This window comes from Watersipora subatra, chromosome 6, assembly GCF_963576615.1.
Source record: "Watersipora subatra chromosome 6, tzWatSuba1.1, whole genome shotgun sequence".
In the NCBI taxonomy this organism is placed as follows: domain Eukaryota; kingdom Metazoa; phylum Bryozoa; class Gymnolaemata; order Cheilostomatida; family Watersiporidae; genus Watersipora; species Watersipora subatra.
Window position 1 is genome coordinate 15,455,144 of NC_088713.1, and position 16,673 is coordinate 15,471,816.

Below are 16,673 nucleotides of genomic sequence, written 5' to 3' on the forward strand. Positions count from 1 at the left end.
TTGGGTTTACCAGCCATCGCAGGAAATCTGCCTGGACTCAAGCTATCTCTGATGGAAGTCACTGAGAAAGGTTTACCATGGTGGTCTAGTAGCATGCCTCCTTCAATTCCATGGCTCATGATGATCAGTATAAACATTCCTAGTCTGGGGTGCTCTTCCCTGCTTGCTTCCTCATGTATCTCTCTCAGTATTTCCTGTTAACAGGTTTTCACAGAAAAGTTGTATGAACGTAAATGTTTCCTGCTTCATCTCCTAGAAATACTCTGTTTTGAAAAAGTTTATAAGTTACCATGTAAAATGATTGTGCTGATGAGTATTTTAAAAATAATTATGTTTAAAAATCCGGTTCTAAGTCTAGGAGTGGATACAATAATGTTTAGAGAGAGACTTTCCAAAATATTAGAGAAAATTGGTGAAAACCTCAGATTCTGAATTACAGTAGATATTTTAGAATGTCTACCTTAGGTAGGTTATGCAGAATTGACATTGTTTATCAAAAAACTTCCTTTCCTTAACCCTTTCAATACTGAAACTGATGATATCAGAGTAACAGAGTTGTCCTTGCTCTCCCAACTTGTGTCGGCTCGTGTGAAATCAGTGTTTGATGAGCCGTTTTTTAATATTTGGTATTTATTTACAAATATGTGTTATAACTAGTGACTCTAGCAATCATGATAGAATCTTTACCACTTATTTGAGACTAATAATTGTGCCTAATATGCATGTGCGATCAAAATGTGTAGATAATATTTTATCCTCTTCATGGATTAAAATATTAAGATACAGTCTAGTCTAACTTAGGCTATAAAATAGTGAGATACGTTACTGGTCTAACCTAGACTTTGGCATATCGGGATACACCACTGGTTCAATATTGGTTATGGATATTGAAATACATCACTAGTCTAGTCTAGATTTGTTGTTTAGATACTTTGAACAATCAGTTTATTGACAGAAACTTTATTAGCTGTGTTCATCTTGACAGTTGTGAACAAAGAGAAGGTATTATGAAAAGGCTATTGTAACAAAAAGCAGAAAGCTTTCAGAAAGCACAACGAGATAGCTTTTAAAACCATGAAGCTGATATTATTACAATACTCCCACTCAGTTACATGGTTGCACCAACAGCCAGTTTGTGAAACAAAAAATACAATGATCGTAATCAACAAAAAAGCAAAAATATAAGTCTTGTGTTCAGTGGTCAGACAATTAACTAACTCAAGCCCAACATGTCTCTAAATTTGACAAATCGATCACGTGGCAGCGGCTTTGTGAATATGTCAGCGATATTTTCATTTGTCGAACAAAACTCGGTACAGACATCACCAGCTTCAATCGCCTCACGAACGTAGTGGTATTTTACATCTATGTGTTTTTTACGCTTGCTAGTTGTCTGGCTGTTTCGATTGCTGCAGCTGATTGATTATCTACAAATATGATTGTAGAATTAAATTGTGTGGTTCCAATATCTGAGAATAGCTGACATAACCACATGCACTCAACAACATCATCAAACAACGCAATATATTCTGATTCCGGAGTAGAGAGAGCGACGACTGACTGACGATTGCTAGACCAGCTGATTGGACAACCAGTATTAATGAAGACTGCACCCGATTTCGAGTGCCGATCAGCATCGCTCACATAATCTGCATCTGTGTATTCGACCATTGGTTTACCATGCTTTTTAAAATTCAGGCATAAATCCTTGGTGCCCTTCAGGTAGCGTATTACTCGTTTGGCTGCGGTCAGGTGAGTCTTGGTGGGGCAAGCGTTGAACTTGGCTAAAGCTCCCACTGCTTGAGAAATATCTGGACGAGTAGATATGGCAGCATATAGTAGACTTCCTACCATCGATTGATAGAGATTGGGATCTGCTAATTTGCTTCCATCCTAGTGACTCAGCTTTACATCATATGCTGCCGGAGTTGCAACAAACTTACAGTTTTCCATGTTGAACTTTTCAATTATTTGTTGAATGTAAGGCTTCTGACTTAGGCCCATCGAATTTTCTCCTCTCTCAATAAGTAATCCCAGACAATGATGAAGCGGTCCGAGATCCGTCATTTTGAAATGAGACGAGAGAACCGATTTTAATTTGGTCAACTGAGCACCAGTGTCTGACGTTATACACAAGTCATCTGCGTAGACACCAATCATCACTTTCTGGTCATTTTTCCAGTGAATATACACACAGTTGTCAGCAGAGGACTGCATGAAACCTAATGATTTAAGAAATTCATCTAATACCATGTTCCAACATTTAGGCGACTGCTAAAGTTCATACAGTGAGCGATTAAGTTTGCAGACTAAATTTTTTTTACCCAGCACAACGAATCCCTCTGGCTGTTCCATATACACCTGTACATCTTCTGACAGTTTTCCATTCAAAAAAGCTGTTTGTACAACCATTTGGTGTATCATCATATCTCTCTCAACAGCATCCAATAAGAGTGCTCACAGAGATGTTCTGTGAATCACGGGGGCATATGTTTCATCGTAATCCACCCCAGCCTTTTGTGCATATCCCTTTGCCACAAGTCGAGCTTTGAATCTACTTATAGACCCATCAGACGAGTGTTTAGCCTTGAAAACCCACTTAGAGCCAATCGCTTTGCGCTCGGGCGGAAGATCAACTAGCTCCCATGTACCATTGTTGATCAGTGATTGATACTCATCATTGTTGGCTTTGATCCAGGCATCACAGTTTGTGCTAGCCTGTGCTTGCAACAAACTAAGTGGCTCCACAATGTTGATTGCTGAGTGAGCAGAGTGACCAAGGTTTGTGAAATCATCAATACCAAACCGAACAATGGGTTGAGTGGAACGTGGTGATCGCCTATGTGTAACCGTCGGTGTTGGAGGAGCCTTTTCATTTTCTTATAGGTCAATATTCACCGCTTCAGAGTTGTCTACACTTGGCTAAAGCTCTCACTGCTTCAGCAATATCTGGATGAGTAGATACGGCAGCATATAGTAGACTTCCTACCATCGATTGATAGAGATTGGGATCTGCTAATTTGCTTGACTTCTTTTTGTACTCAGCTTTAGTGGCAGCGTTAGCATCATCCTCCAAAGTAATGGTTCCATCCACATATCCAAATAAGTCCTTAGCTATGAGTAGGTGTTTGAGTTTGAACTTCTATGTAGCATAGTTATCAGTGTTCAGCTTATCTATAGTCCAGCCTTTCTCATCCATAGTTCTATGATAAAATTTAAGGGGTTCACTGGGCCCATAACCTGTTGTTTAGCTACTTTGAACATTATGGAATATTGGGATAGTGTAATGGAAGCTGACGACATAGCCGTCAAGGTGGACTGAGCTGAGGATAAAAGGATCGCCTGGCTTAGCTGTGAAATTTGGGCCAGCCCTGCCAGACTGAAGCCAAAAAGGATTGTGCAAACCCACAAACAGAAAATGGTTAAAATGGACAAGCTGACTCCTGAGACAGCACCAAATAGACTGACCTGCTGCTGAACAGGCAGAAGCATGGTCATTTAAAACAAGGACGGAGCCTACGATCGTAAGAACTACATAAATAACCAGATTATTGCAAAGAGCAAAGTACGGTAAAGTTTAGCCATTTCAGTTATTGTATAGAAGCATTTGTTAAATTTATATTTATATACTCATTGCAAATACAAAAACTTTATACTTTGAAAAGTTTTCTGATTATTTGTAGAGTAGTAATAAGTCATGGCAGCAAGTTTACAGTGTTAGCAGTCAAGATATTTCTAAGATCGCTGACTGCACCGAAACCAGCTGACCCTAAAATAAACTGCCCAAAGCTGCTCTAGTGAAACTACCCTGCCCTAGGACAGGAGAGATCCAAAAGCATGAGTATCCCAAGGCAATATACTATGCGAACTGGCAGAAGCTCAGCTGCTTTAGTTGTGGCAGCTCCTTTCCGAACCTTCAACCAGTTCCTCATGAAATAGAAAAATACCTTCATGGCTACCTAGCAAGCCAAAAGCGCAGATAAAGATACTGACCAACTGACCAACGTTTTAAAAACGCTGATGATGGTATTTCGGCTCACCAATTCAAGGTGCCTTCAAATGCTGCCCAACAGAAACATAAAATGTTCTATAAGCCGCTTCTAGGAGTTTACTAAAAGTAATGGTTGGTTGAAAGCAGCCAGGCTGCTTTGCCTAAACAAGACTGTGCAACAAGAAGCGGAAGACTGCAAGCAGGCCAATCAAGTAGAAGCTGATTTTGACATGCTCAGGGCTCAGTTCATCTTCACTCCTAGGCAAGCTCAGTCTGAGCAAATAACTCTAAGGAAAGCACCACATACAACCCTCAAAAAGCATGCTATTCAAGTGGAGCAGCTGGTCTGAGTACTCAATGGCAATCTGCCGAGCGCATCCTTGGCCAATATTGCAAACAACAGTTTATGTAGTAAGCTGAACAACCCCGACCAGCAATGGCACCTACCGCCCTTGCTAATTTTCATGATCACAGGCATAGTACGGGTTGGCATTGAGTTTTTTAAAGTATGGTCTAAACATGCTAGTAGCAGGCTGTCCTGTCATTAGAGGAGCAACCAGCTAAGCATGTAAGGGTGGTGGAGAACCAGACTATCAGTCAGTTTGCACTTATGGTGCAGCAACTAACAAAGCATCTTTGGCAGCTATAGGAAAAACGACGCAGCCAAAAATAGCTGCACCAGCCAAGCCCTTTCATGTTTGGGCTTTAAAGCCCAGGGCCAGACCCTGAAAGATTGTCAAAGCATTTTCTTCGGATGCGCCTCAGTAAGGAATGGTAGAATTCCTGCCACAGAATCATAACGATTTTGCGCTTACAATAGTGCTCACTGATGTTAGTATCAAGGCCCTCCTCAAGGCAAATGTTTTTTCAGCTTCTTGGTTTGAAACATGCAGCCAGGCTATACACCGCTATGCAGGCTATATGAACAGAGGTTTAGTATGTGTTCATAACCATGGGCGTCTGTTACCTAGCAAGGTGAAAATGGTGTCAGACATGGTGGTTAGAACTGGCCCAGGCGTACATGGCCATTTCATGTCTGGTCACTATGCTATAATAAGAGGTTGACAAAGGTTTTTGCTAGGTTAAAATTGTCAACTAGCTTAGGAAGTAAATGAAAAAGTATTCCCATGTTGTTTGATCCTAATTGACTAATAGTTGAGGCTCTGAGTCTTCATCACAATTGACGCTTACTAGAGAGTTGAAAAAAACATTAGGCGGATGAGGAACTAACCCTTTCCTGCTTGGGCTACTTTTCCCATGTTGCAAAAAATTTAGAAATAAGGGGTGCCAACTTACTTGGAAGACCTGTTCTAAGCAACGATTAAGGCTGCAAAGCGCTGACGCAAGCTAAATGATTCACCGAACAGTTGATGCATCACTACGTAGCGTTGAGCACGAGAGAAGAAATTTCTGTCGGTCGTTCTATGTGAAGCACTGAATTATGTTGGAGGAGGAAGTTTAGCCAATTTGTAAACTTGCCACTGGCTCGAGCTGGAGGAAGAGGCTCAGAGACAATGCCTAGCACAAGATTTCTACAGTAAGGATTTCATTGAGCTTGCCGAAAGTGCTAGAAGTTACCCTGTGGGGTTGGTTTGGATGGTTTGAAAATTGGGGATTTGTATCGACTACCGTCGGCTAAAAGCAGTCAAAATTTTGCGCACCTACCTCTTTCCCAGATCACCCACAGCCTCGAGTTTCTGTCGAACAGCTTATTCTTTAGTCCATCAGATCTGGTCAGTGGTTATTGGAAAGTGCCTATAGATGTTGATGAACAGAAGTCAGCGTTTTCAACCTGTTCCAGCTTATGGACATGGAAGGTCCTATGGTTTGGGCTCCCTTCTGCCCTAACAGCATTTGAGAGGCTGATTAAGAAGATACTGAATGGCTTTCATTTGCTTTCACTGCTACTTTACATAGGTTACATCAAAGTCATTTCTCAAGATTTCAAAAAGCACCTGAACCAGTTAAAGGTGTTTTAGTGACTGAAAAAGGCAGGGCTCAAGTTTAGGCCAGCTCAGTAGAAAATCTCCCAGTCACAAGTGCGTTATTTAGGAAAAATGGCTAACAAAGAAAGGCTTGCTATTGAACTTTATAAACACAAACTGTGTAAAAATAATCAAATTCCAGGCGGCTCAGTAAGCTGCAAGGTTTGCTGAACACAGAAGGGTATTATCATCAGTGCATGCCATGCTTCATCACCACACAACCACTCTTTTAGAGAGTGACCGGAAAAAGGAGAAAAGTGGACATGAGGGAGGAGGAGCAAGCTGGCTTTGATGATGTGAAGGAAGACATCTTCTCTGCACCAATCCTAAGATGCTGCTATCCAAGTCAGTTGTATTTCTTAGATATGAACAAGCGCATATGCGGGGCAAGCGCAGTATTGACCCAAGTTTAGGACAAAACAGACAGGATGATTTCCCACTTCAGATAACTCATGGAGCCTAGGGAGAGGGCTAACTGTGCCACAGGGAGAGGGGTTGTTGGCTATGTTTAAGGCCATGACATACTTTTGACCATATCTAAAAGGCAGTCCAATAGTGTCTCCTTCCGCTGGGTGTGTAAGAAAAAAGGGATGTCTAGACAAGTAGTCCAATGATTAGAGATCCAGGTGGTGTTACATGCTGGGACACATAGACGGGTCTGCCGCAAAACACTGATAGGCAGAGCTGTAAAAATGCTGGCAGTGTGAGGCTATCAAGCTGAAGGATGGCGAGCCCGCCTAGAAAGTACTTGCTATGAAAGACCAGCACTTGTCACATGCAATCAAGGAAAACTAAATGGTCGTGTCACTGGTAGCTAGGGTCGTGTTAAAGATGGCCGTCTATTTGGGTTACCCCTCTGCCTTCAAAGTGGTAGCCAGAGAAGTTGACCCACGGCCGCCGATGACACTCTGAGTCCTTGTGACTCAGCATGGGTAAAGCTTTTATCTAAAATTAGCCATGAGCTTGCGCAAATGCAGGCCAATGGCCAACAGCTCATGAAAATTATGTTCCGAGAGAGGCTAACCAGTGAACAACTAAAGTGGGCGTTAGAGAGCTTTTGAACTCTCACAATTCCAGCCATCTTTTTAATATGGCCCGAAAAAGTGTTGGAAGCCTGGACTTTACTTCAAGATCAGCCCAGAAGGCGAATAACCTGTCTACCAACTGTCAGAGAAACCCTCGTGTGGCAAATGCATGCCTTGGACTGATCAGATTAAAACAGAATGACCAGGTTTTTTGTCTAACTTGGTACTGGTCGGGCGTACTGTGAGGCAATTGGTCAAAATCATAAAGCCAGTATTTGTCAGTGTAGTAATGTTATATTGAATGTCAACTGCATGCATAGGATGTGTGTGAGCGACTGATAAAACACAGCTAGCATAAGTATTATTTTAATATGAGGATAAGCTGACTCAGCTAATGTAGGTAAAGTCAATAGCTTTCAGTGTGAGCCCAGACTGTGACATCTTGCTCTTTTAGTTGTTGTTACATTTCGAACTGCTATAAAATATCGCAAGTCTGACAGTTATAGAAAAATACCATATATGCGTAACAATGGAATATAGCAGAAGTTGATTGCAAAAACACAACTGTACCAAAACCGATTCTTTGCAGATATTGACTCCTTGTCCAAAACCAAACAAAACACAACATGACTTTTGTAGATTAAAATTCACACAAAAATTGGTAGATGTAGCTTACAATAATTTGTCCTAATCAAAAGAAGCCAAATCGATAGGGTGGTTTGGACACTCTTCCCGACCTAGTGACACTGGAGAAAAACTTGAATTCATTTGACTAGGATTTGTTGCACATGTCAATGCAGGAGTGGCGGTGCCACTCTGGTAAACAGAATTTGTAACAACAGCTCGCTGACCTTGCCGAGCAGCTTGGATCAAAACCAAAGTTTTATCAGAATTAGCGCTTTCAATGTGTCTCTGTTGTTTTTTAACGTCATCATTAATCAATGTTTTATAAGCATGATAAGATCAGTTAGGTCTCAGAGCCTCTATGCGGCGGCTTAAAACTTCGCCATCTGCTAATCTGATGTAGGAACTTTGAAGCGTTTCTGCATGTTCAACAATAACAACTTCTGCTCACCTTCTATGGCCTAGTTTACACCAAACCTTCATTGCTACGCAATACTCAGTGGGAAAGGTAGCTGTGTTGTTTTGAAATGTAGTATGTGATAGTTGTTTAACAAAGCGATTGCGTATTTCCCTCAGATGTAGTTATTGGGGCTTCCGTTGGTGGGGTAGGCAATGTAATTGTCCTCTTAAATTTTGAGCCTTTAGCACAACTGCTGGGGATGGGAGTTGATCACCCAATGGAGTTACCCGTAATGTGGCTAAAACATTGCACAACATCTGACCAGATACTTACGCTTTTATGAGACTGTTTTTGATGGTTTTATTCATGCATTCGGCCAATCCATTAAAGCGTAAATGATAGGAAAAGGAAGTTATGAGTTCAATGTCATTATTCTCACCGAACCATTCATAAATTCATAAGACTTGAAATATGGCAGATTGTCGCCGACCAAGGTTTAAGGCCAACCAAAGTCGATGAACTGCCTTTTTAGTAATTCTATGACTTCTAGAGCCCGAAAAGTTTTCAACTGATAGCAAGTGGGCCACTTCAAATATCGATCTACTGTTATTAAGTAATTGTTGCCATCCAGGTGTAAAATATACATACTATCCAACTGCATAGGGTATTGTGAGATAGCATAAGGTTCAAGGGTATACTGACTGTTCGATCTCATGTATGCTTGACAAACAAAACACAATTCTACCAAATCTCTAATCTGACCTAAATAGCCAGGCAAATAAACTTCACCTTTGGCTTGCTCTGTACATTCACTAACTCCCATATGACCAGCATGTATTTGGTCCAACACCGTTTTTCTCATTTATATAGAAAAAAACCATCTGGGCCGGCGCAGAAGCAAGTCATCACGCATTGTGAGATTGGATTTCACCGTTTAGTAAGATTTAAGTGGCTCAAAGAAAACATGTTTAGTCATTGGCTAGCAATGCTCTATGTATGAGTCTGATATCTGCATAATGAGATCTAGTTTGGTTGCCTGACTGACTTGGTTCTTGAACAGAGGTTGTCTGATAATGCCTGTGGTTAATGAATCAATCTAATCATGATCTAGTGCTTCAAGTTTATTAGCCTCAGCACCGTAGCTAGGGAGAAATGTGTGTGACGATGTATCAGCCAAAATTAGGTTTCAAACTTGGTTTATGAATTGAAGTGTAATAATATCCTTGGCTACATAGTCTCACACACATCAATCTAGGGCTAAGCTCATTTAAACCATTTTTCATTATTCCAATTAGTGGAAGATGATCAGCTTCTACCATGACATGCTAGCCGTATATGTACTGATGAATCCGCCTCAGACCATATTGAACCACGAGGTACTCCTTCTCTATTTTTGCATATTTTCTCTGAGTTTCCGTAAGGGAGCAACTGGCATATGCATATGCTATTGGTTGACTTGCATGTATTATTACTGCTCCCATTTCAAACTGACTGACATCAACTGATAGAGTAGCTAGCAAGTCTAGATCAAATATTTTTAGCGTTGGGCTAGATGATGCCGAGAATTTTAGTTTTTCAAATTCCTGCTCAGCTGCTTTGCGCTCCCGGCCATTCTACACTCTTTTTAGTAAGCTCGTGCAGTGGGATAGTAACTTTGACAGATTTGAACAGAACTGAGCTAGATATGTTGCAATTTTTAAGAGCCTAGTGACGTCATATTTACACTCTGGTTTTGGCGCTTTTTGTAATCGCCTTCACTTTATGGACATCGGCCCTGATAGTACCATCATCTATAATGTGACATAAATATTTCAACCCAAGCTGCCTAAAATTGCATTAGACTTTTTCAATTTAAGATTACAATCCCTGCATCTCTGCAATAGCAAAATCTAAGATTTTATTGAGTTGGGCCTCAGTCACTGCATGAATCAACAAAGCATCTAAGTAGCATCGCACTCCTTCGAAATCTTCAAATAATTCCGACATGGTTCGAAGGAATATCTCAGAACTAGAAGATATCCCATAAGGCAATCTAAAAATAGATATCTACCGGATGGAGTGGCAAATGTCATCAACAAACTGCTAACCTCATTTAATTCAATCTACCAAAATCCTTAGATGGCATCTAACGTAGTGAATACTAGAGACTGTGAAAGTTTAGCAAATATTTCACTAGCTGTTGGCATTGTAAAATGTTTACGTTTCAGATTTTTATTTAACTGGTAGAGTTTAGGCAAATCCTGAATGACCCGTCAGGTTTAGGTATGTTTACTATAGGGTGTGCCCAGTCAGTTGCTTGTTTTACTTAAGTTATTGTGCCCTCACTTTCCATATCTTGTAACATGAAATTTGGTATACCTTTCAGTTTAAATGGGACCCTCCTAGCACTTTATAAAACAGGCTGACAATTATCTTTTTGCTGCAAAGCATGCTTACATGGCAACCTGCCAGGACCATTGAACACATCAATGCATTGTTTAGCTACCCTATCTGTAAGGAATCAGCCCTATTAATCAACCCAAGGACAATGCAACTGGTCAGCCCCAATAAAGTTGCAGTGTTTGAATCAGTTTTCACGACTATAAACTCCACTGCATGATACTTATTGCTAACATCCACCAGTAACGTAAGCTTAAAGTAACTAAAAGACACTAATGGTCTAGCATGCTTGATAATTGTAACCTGACTATTTACGCTGTCTAGTACAGTCTGTGAAATCATATTAAATTATGCTCCCATATCATTGTTTAATATTAGTGCCTTACCATTGCACTTAACATTGATTGTTCATATTCTTCGGTCATTGATGGTAAATGCAATGTCTCCGGTATTAACACTGTCAGGTTTCGATACCTCATAGGGAGTGTTGTTACTGTCATATCGGGAGGACAAGCATGCCATGGAAAAGAGATTTTATGAGAGCATTTTCTGAACACCTTTCCGTAAGAAGGGCACTTCCTTTTTTGATATTTCATAGCACAGTGTTTACAGTTAATTATCGTTTTTAATGGCCAGTTCTATATTGTTAATCCAATTTTTCTGTTTGGGCTCTTGCTTTGTCGCAAGGATACTTTCTCTTGTAAATGTATGACACTTCATATGGCATTAAAACCATATTTTGGGAGGTTCGTATATCCAAGGTATTGTGTTGTAGCCTCTTTACATTGGCATACTGAAATAACCTCCTGTAATGTAGGATTGCTTGGCAAGTTGAATATATCCTCATGAACCGACTGAGACTATATTCTTGCTACAAATCAGTTCACTAGCGCTTTGTCTTTCTCATCAGCATGGAATTTGCAAGTTGTGATGAGATCTCTCAGCGCTGTCCCAAAGTTTTCAAAGGGCTCACCTTTCCCTTGAACTGTGCCGCAAAATTTGAATAGCTCAAAGACTGTCTTTACTTGAGGGTTGAAGTGTTCTGCGAATGCTTTTTTTACTTTTGTCATTTACTAATGTAATTTTGGTTTGCTATGTTCACTGTCCCAAATATTTCTTGGCCTTGTGCACCAAGAAGCGTAAATGAAGTCGCAACTTGTATTTCTCCATCCTTCTTAGTCTTTTTGTTCGCTGTCATGTAAAAATCATGTTGTTCGAGCCATGCTTTCCAACTTCTGGGGATGTCTGAAGATTTTACAAAACTTGCTGCCAATTTTAAACATCCTTTTGCAATGTTTCCTTTTTGTTCTCAAAAATCCCATCCTGACACCATATCATAAACCAGTATTTGTCAATTTAATAATATTATATCGATTGCCAACTACATGCATAGGATGTGGGTAAGCAACTGGTAAACACAGCTAGCACTAACATAACTTGCATAAGTATTCTTATACTGTAAGGATAAGCTGACTGAGCTACTGTAGGGCTGTTAAAATCATTAGCAACAAGTGGGAACACACACTGTGACAGCCAAGAGACTCAAGGCGTGCCAAGCCGCAAAGTACAGTGGAACCATGACAGCCAAATAAAGCAATAGCTGGACATTTGTTGCCCAAATCAAAAAATCGGAGTAAACATCATGGGTTTTCTGCCAACGAAACCGAAGGGTAATGATTGGATATTGGTGCTAACCAACTACTTCAACAGATAGCTAAATACTTTAATAGCGTAAATCAGTGGTAGCCAGCGCACACGTTGAGCGAGACTTCTGCCACACAGGCTTGTCAGAACAGATCTATACAGACCAAAGAGCACAATTTAATAGTCCACTGATGCCTCATTGCATCACTGATGCCTTATATATATATATATATATATATATATATATATATATAAATATATATATATATACTGGCCTGTATATACTGGCCTGGCCTGTATATGTATATATATATATATATATATATATACTGATGAAGAAGAAGGTTGCAGTTCACTAGAAGAGGGTGCTCCATGTTAAAATAGAGCATTTATACAAAATATATTAAGAACTGAAAACTTTTAAAACATTTTACTACTTAATGTTTCATCATTGCTACCATTCATCAGGTAAAATAAAAATCTTAAATTTTTTCAATTTTACCTGATGAATGGTAACAATCATGAAACTTTAAGTAGTAAAATGTTTTAAAAGTTTTCAGTTCTTAATATTTTTTATATACATGTATATACATATATATTTCTTTTTATATATATATATATAAGTGACTAGAGTGTTGGAATAGGTTAATGTTACTTATCTTTCTTCCAGATTGATGTTTTATTCTGAGGTGACCCCAGAGTAAAACATCAATCTGGAAGAGAGATAAGTAACATTAACATATTTGAACCCTCTAGTTAGTCATAACACTCTACACTTTTTAGAGTGTAGAGTGCTGTTAGCAGTAGGCCTGACCACTTATCTATTATATATATATATATATATATATATATATATATATATATATATATATATAAGAGTAAAAGCGTAAGGTGCGTAAAAGCGCAAAGTGCTCAATGATTCAATCAGGACAAGTTAAAATCAATAAAACAGACTATAACTTTAGGTAAAACACTTGATTACTATTATTTTTATGATTGTTAAAAGGAATCTGGATATTGCTCTTACCAAGTATGAAACTTAGACTAATAAATTGTTTTATCTAAAGTTATAGTTTGTTTTATTGATTATTACTAGATAATTACATAGATAATTACTATGGGTGTATATACCATTTCATATGTCTTCACATTATTTTCTCCTTATGATGCCAACACTTGAGCAAAAATAAAAACATTTTATTATATATGAAATATTTTTTCTATTTTAGTCATAGCAAACATGGTTATATTCACCTGTTCTTGTTGATGATTTTTCCTTTACAATTGAAACCCTTTACAACATTATTTTTCCTGCTAATGATTTTGACGATGCATTTCTTTCATGATGTAAAATTTGAAAGTTACAGTTGTTTGGCAAAAGTGTGACAACTTTTGAAGTCTTTTTATAATTTAATTGAAGTAAACGTTATTTTCCACCAAAAAATATGCCAGCCAAATATGTCAGCCTTATACAACAACCATTATCCTGTTAAAATAACTTCACTGTAACATTCCAAGAATATCACTCATTTATGCAGGCATTGCGATTTTTACTGTTTTATTTATATCGACAGTCATCGCGGACATCAATTACTATTAACAATGTTTAAGGCTAACGGTCTCATCCTGTCTCTGCTTTCAAAGTTTTTTCTTGATACATTTCATCATACTTAATGATATATTTTCCTATGAACTTGGGTCATGCCGTCGGTGTCTAAAACATGAAATGTATACTCTGGCTAATTTTGCGAGTCGCATATGCCAAATTGAGTTTGGCTTTTGTTTTTGTTTGGTTTATCAAGTTTATACTTTCACGTCAATCATGCTGTCACAGTTTTTGTACATAAGAACTTTTTTAGTTACCATACTTTGCAGACTATTAGCCATTACTTTTTTTTGATGATTCGAGCTAAGGGGCTTGTAAGGGTGCGGTTAATCTATGGCCTTTTTTTGCCGCCAAGGTGCATTAACAAGAATCTCTGATTAGTGCGCCTCTAGCGGTAAAAGAAAAAAACAAAACAATGCTTTATGGTATTTTTTCAATTAAACATTAAGTTGAAAAGCGTAGGTTAAAAAGAAACGGTGCCTTTAGGCACTGCTTTGTTTTAAACAAGAAAATTGCTGCCGTGTTAAAATGCACCGTTCTGAGTTCTGCGGCCTTTTTGTTATGTTTTTTTTTATAGAATACAATTAAATCAGTGCTCATCCTACATCTATCAATGAAAAATGCCGTTAATCTATTTCCTTAACAAAATTGTCTTACTTGCCGGCTGATAAAGAGTATTTCACTCTTAGTTTTTTGTTTACTTTGATAGCTGTATTTTAATGTCATATTTGTCCTAATGCCAGGTTTAATAGAACACGATAATAGGAGAAAATTCAAAAATTGTCGTGCTGTAATTTAACACCACGTCACTAAAATTTGATCATTTTGATCCTCAAAAATTCATTATAAAAAGTGCTGAAAGCAAGTAAGTTAATTATTTCATTACCGAAAAACTGAAAGCTGTATATCCCTCATATATTAAAGATTTTTGATATTTGCTCTTTTGTTACCTATAAAGCTAACAAAGTGCTATATAAATGAAATCATGTTATGTTTTTATCGATTTATTCTCAAGTTAAAATAATATACTTAAAATATTGTTCCGTTACTGGAAGTACTCAGTTTTTCAAACTTTTGAGATAACCACATGATGAACTTGAAGTGATTGAGAAACACAACAGAAGTCGATTGGTGACAAGGACTAAAACCTACAGATAAAACATGAGTACTTGTTTAAAATATATCATCCGATTATGGCAGCAAAAAAAAGCTCAGCAATTTAGGATAAAACACAAAAAGCTAGCCAGGAACAATCTAGACAAGAACAACAGCAAGCTACACAAAACAGCTAGACACAAGTAGAACATTAATATAACAAAATCTGGAAAAAGCTAAAGGAAAGAAAACATTGACAGCATCTGTACCAGAATTAGATTAATTCGATCCAACAACAAAGTTACTAACAGACTAGATAGACAAATTCAACACCTTCATAGAACTAATTCAATCCCACCTGACAAGGGAACATGAGTTTTTTTCTGACGAATTAACACCCAGCACAGTATAAACAACTAAGCAACATAACCGCACATCTAAGTACACCTATAGTTATCAATGATTTCCCATCAATGGTCCTACCTTGACAGCAAACATGCCCATTTTTAGTCTTCTGCTGTGGTATTACATACTAATAATTTTTGGTTAAAGTGCTCTATATAAACATCCTATTAACCTGCCTATCTATCAAATGGCTCAAACTTAGGTATTGATGATGATTTTGGTTGTGTTCTATAGCTCTGATTGTTGACTTTGAGCAGTTCTAAAAACTGCTGTTGTAACTGCTAATACTTCTGTGGCATTGCCGCTAGAACAGCTTATACGTCGTTAACCACATGGTCCCTTGTTGACAACTACATATTATCTAGTGTTAGTTGGCGGTAGTTTGTAAGAAAGGTTTCTGTGTCCCATTTCTGACTGAAATAGTTCCATGACGTAGTAGGCAGCAATAAACAAATGTAACATGTCATTTGAATAGATTTATTAGCAACTGAAACAGAGTTATCACTAGCCAACTTGACACTGAACAAGGCCACCTGACCAGCTACACATAGTTGGTAAGCGAAAGATAGGGGGTTGACTCATCCTAAGCTACATGTTTTAGAGTACTAACCGCATGTTTCTGGGCAGGGACAAAATTGAACTCTCGCAATAGTGCATACATATCATTATTTGTCACTGATTTTAAGGCAGATTTTTAGAATAGATGAATGACATAAAAGGTAATTTTTTGCACATGTTCAGCGAATATAGATAATACTTCTAATACAAATGAAATCTACTACGTTCAGCAAAAAAATTTTGATTGATTGGCACCAGTCATCTAGATGATGAGAGTTTGTATCAATGATAGGGTATTGCATTATTAGGCTACACCAAGCATATTTCTGTCATATTGCTTTTAGAGTACAGCATCATATATATATAAATATTTAGTCTGATTAATTTGTAGTAAAAATATGTTGCTGTGGCTCTCTGTTACAGACTTTCCTCATTGAACAAGCTGAAATGCTTAAGCCTACAGGGGAATCCTTTAGATCATGATACTATTGATGAAATAGCCAAGCTTGATTCATTGGAGTATCTTGATTTGACTCGCTGCCAGCTTACTAAATTACCAAGCAGGTTGGTATAAAAACTTGGTGTCGATATAAAATTTCAGTAAAAGTTAGTAGGTGCTTATTTATTAAATTCCACCTATAAAGCTATATTTTAATTAGTTGGTGGATGTACAGCTGTTTGTAGCCAAAAATAATCTTTTAAAATTATTTTTGCAATGTATATCCTGATAATTTTGCAGTGCTACAAATAACAAGTTGATCATATCTATTTTAGGAAACTTATTCGATTCTATTTCTTACTCATTTTCTTGTAGACCATTTTGTTATATATTTTGTGGTCTGCTTGCTTAGTAAAGCTTTAGAGGTAATTCTAAATATTCATCACAGGTTTGTATTTATTTTGCAAAACAGTTTGCAATTTAGTAGGTAAACTTTCCATATGCCAAGATCACTAATCAGAC

At 38.0% G+C, this 16,673-nt stretch overlaps 1 protein-coding gene across 1 annotated transcript in view; it reads left to right on the forward strand.

The window, feature by feature from the left end:
* The first annotated feature begins 3,697 nt into the window (after positions 1 to 3,697).
* LOC137398069 (leucine-rich repeat protein SHOC-2-like) overlaps positions 3,698 to 16,673 on the forward strand; it is an 80,474-nt gene continuing 67,498 nt past the window's right edge. Inside the window, exons 1-4 of the mRNA XM_068084172.1 lie at positions 3,698 to 3,716; positions 4,139 to 4,335; positions 6,210 to 6,328; positions 16,136 to 16,276. Coding sequence (XP_067940273.1) covers positions 3,698 to 3,716; positions 4,139 to 4,335; positions 6,210 to 6,328; positions 16,136 to 16,276 — 476 coding nt within the window. The remainder of the gene's footprint in view (positions 3,717 to 4,138; positions 4,336 to 6,209; positions 6,329 to 16,135; positions 16,277 to 16,673) is intronic.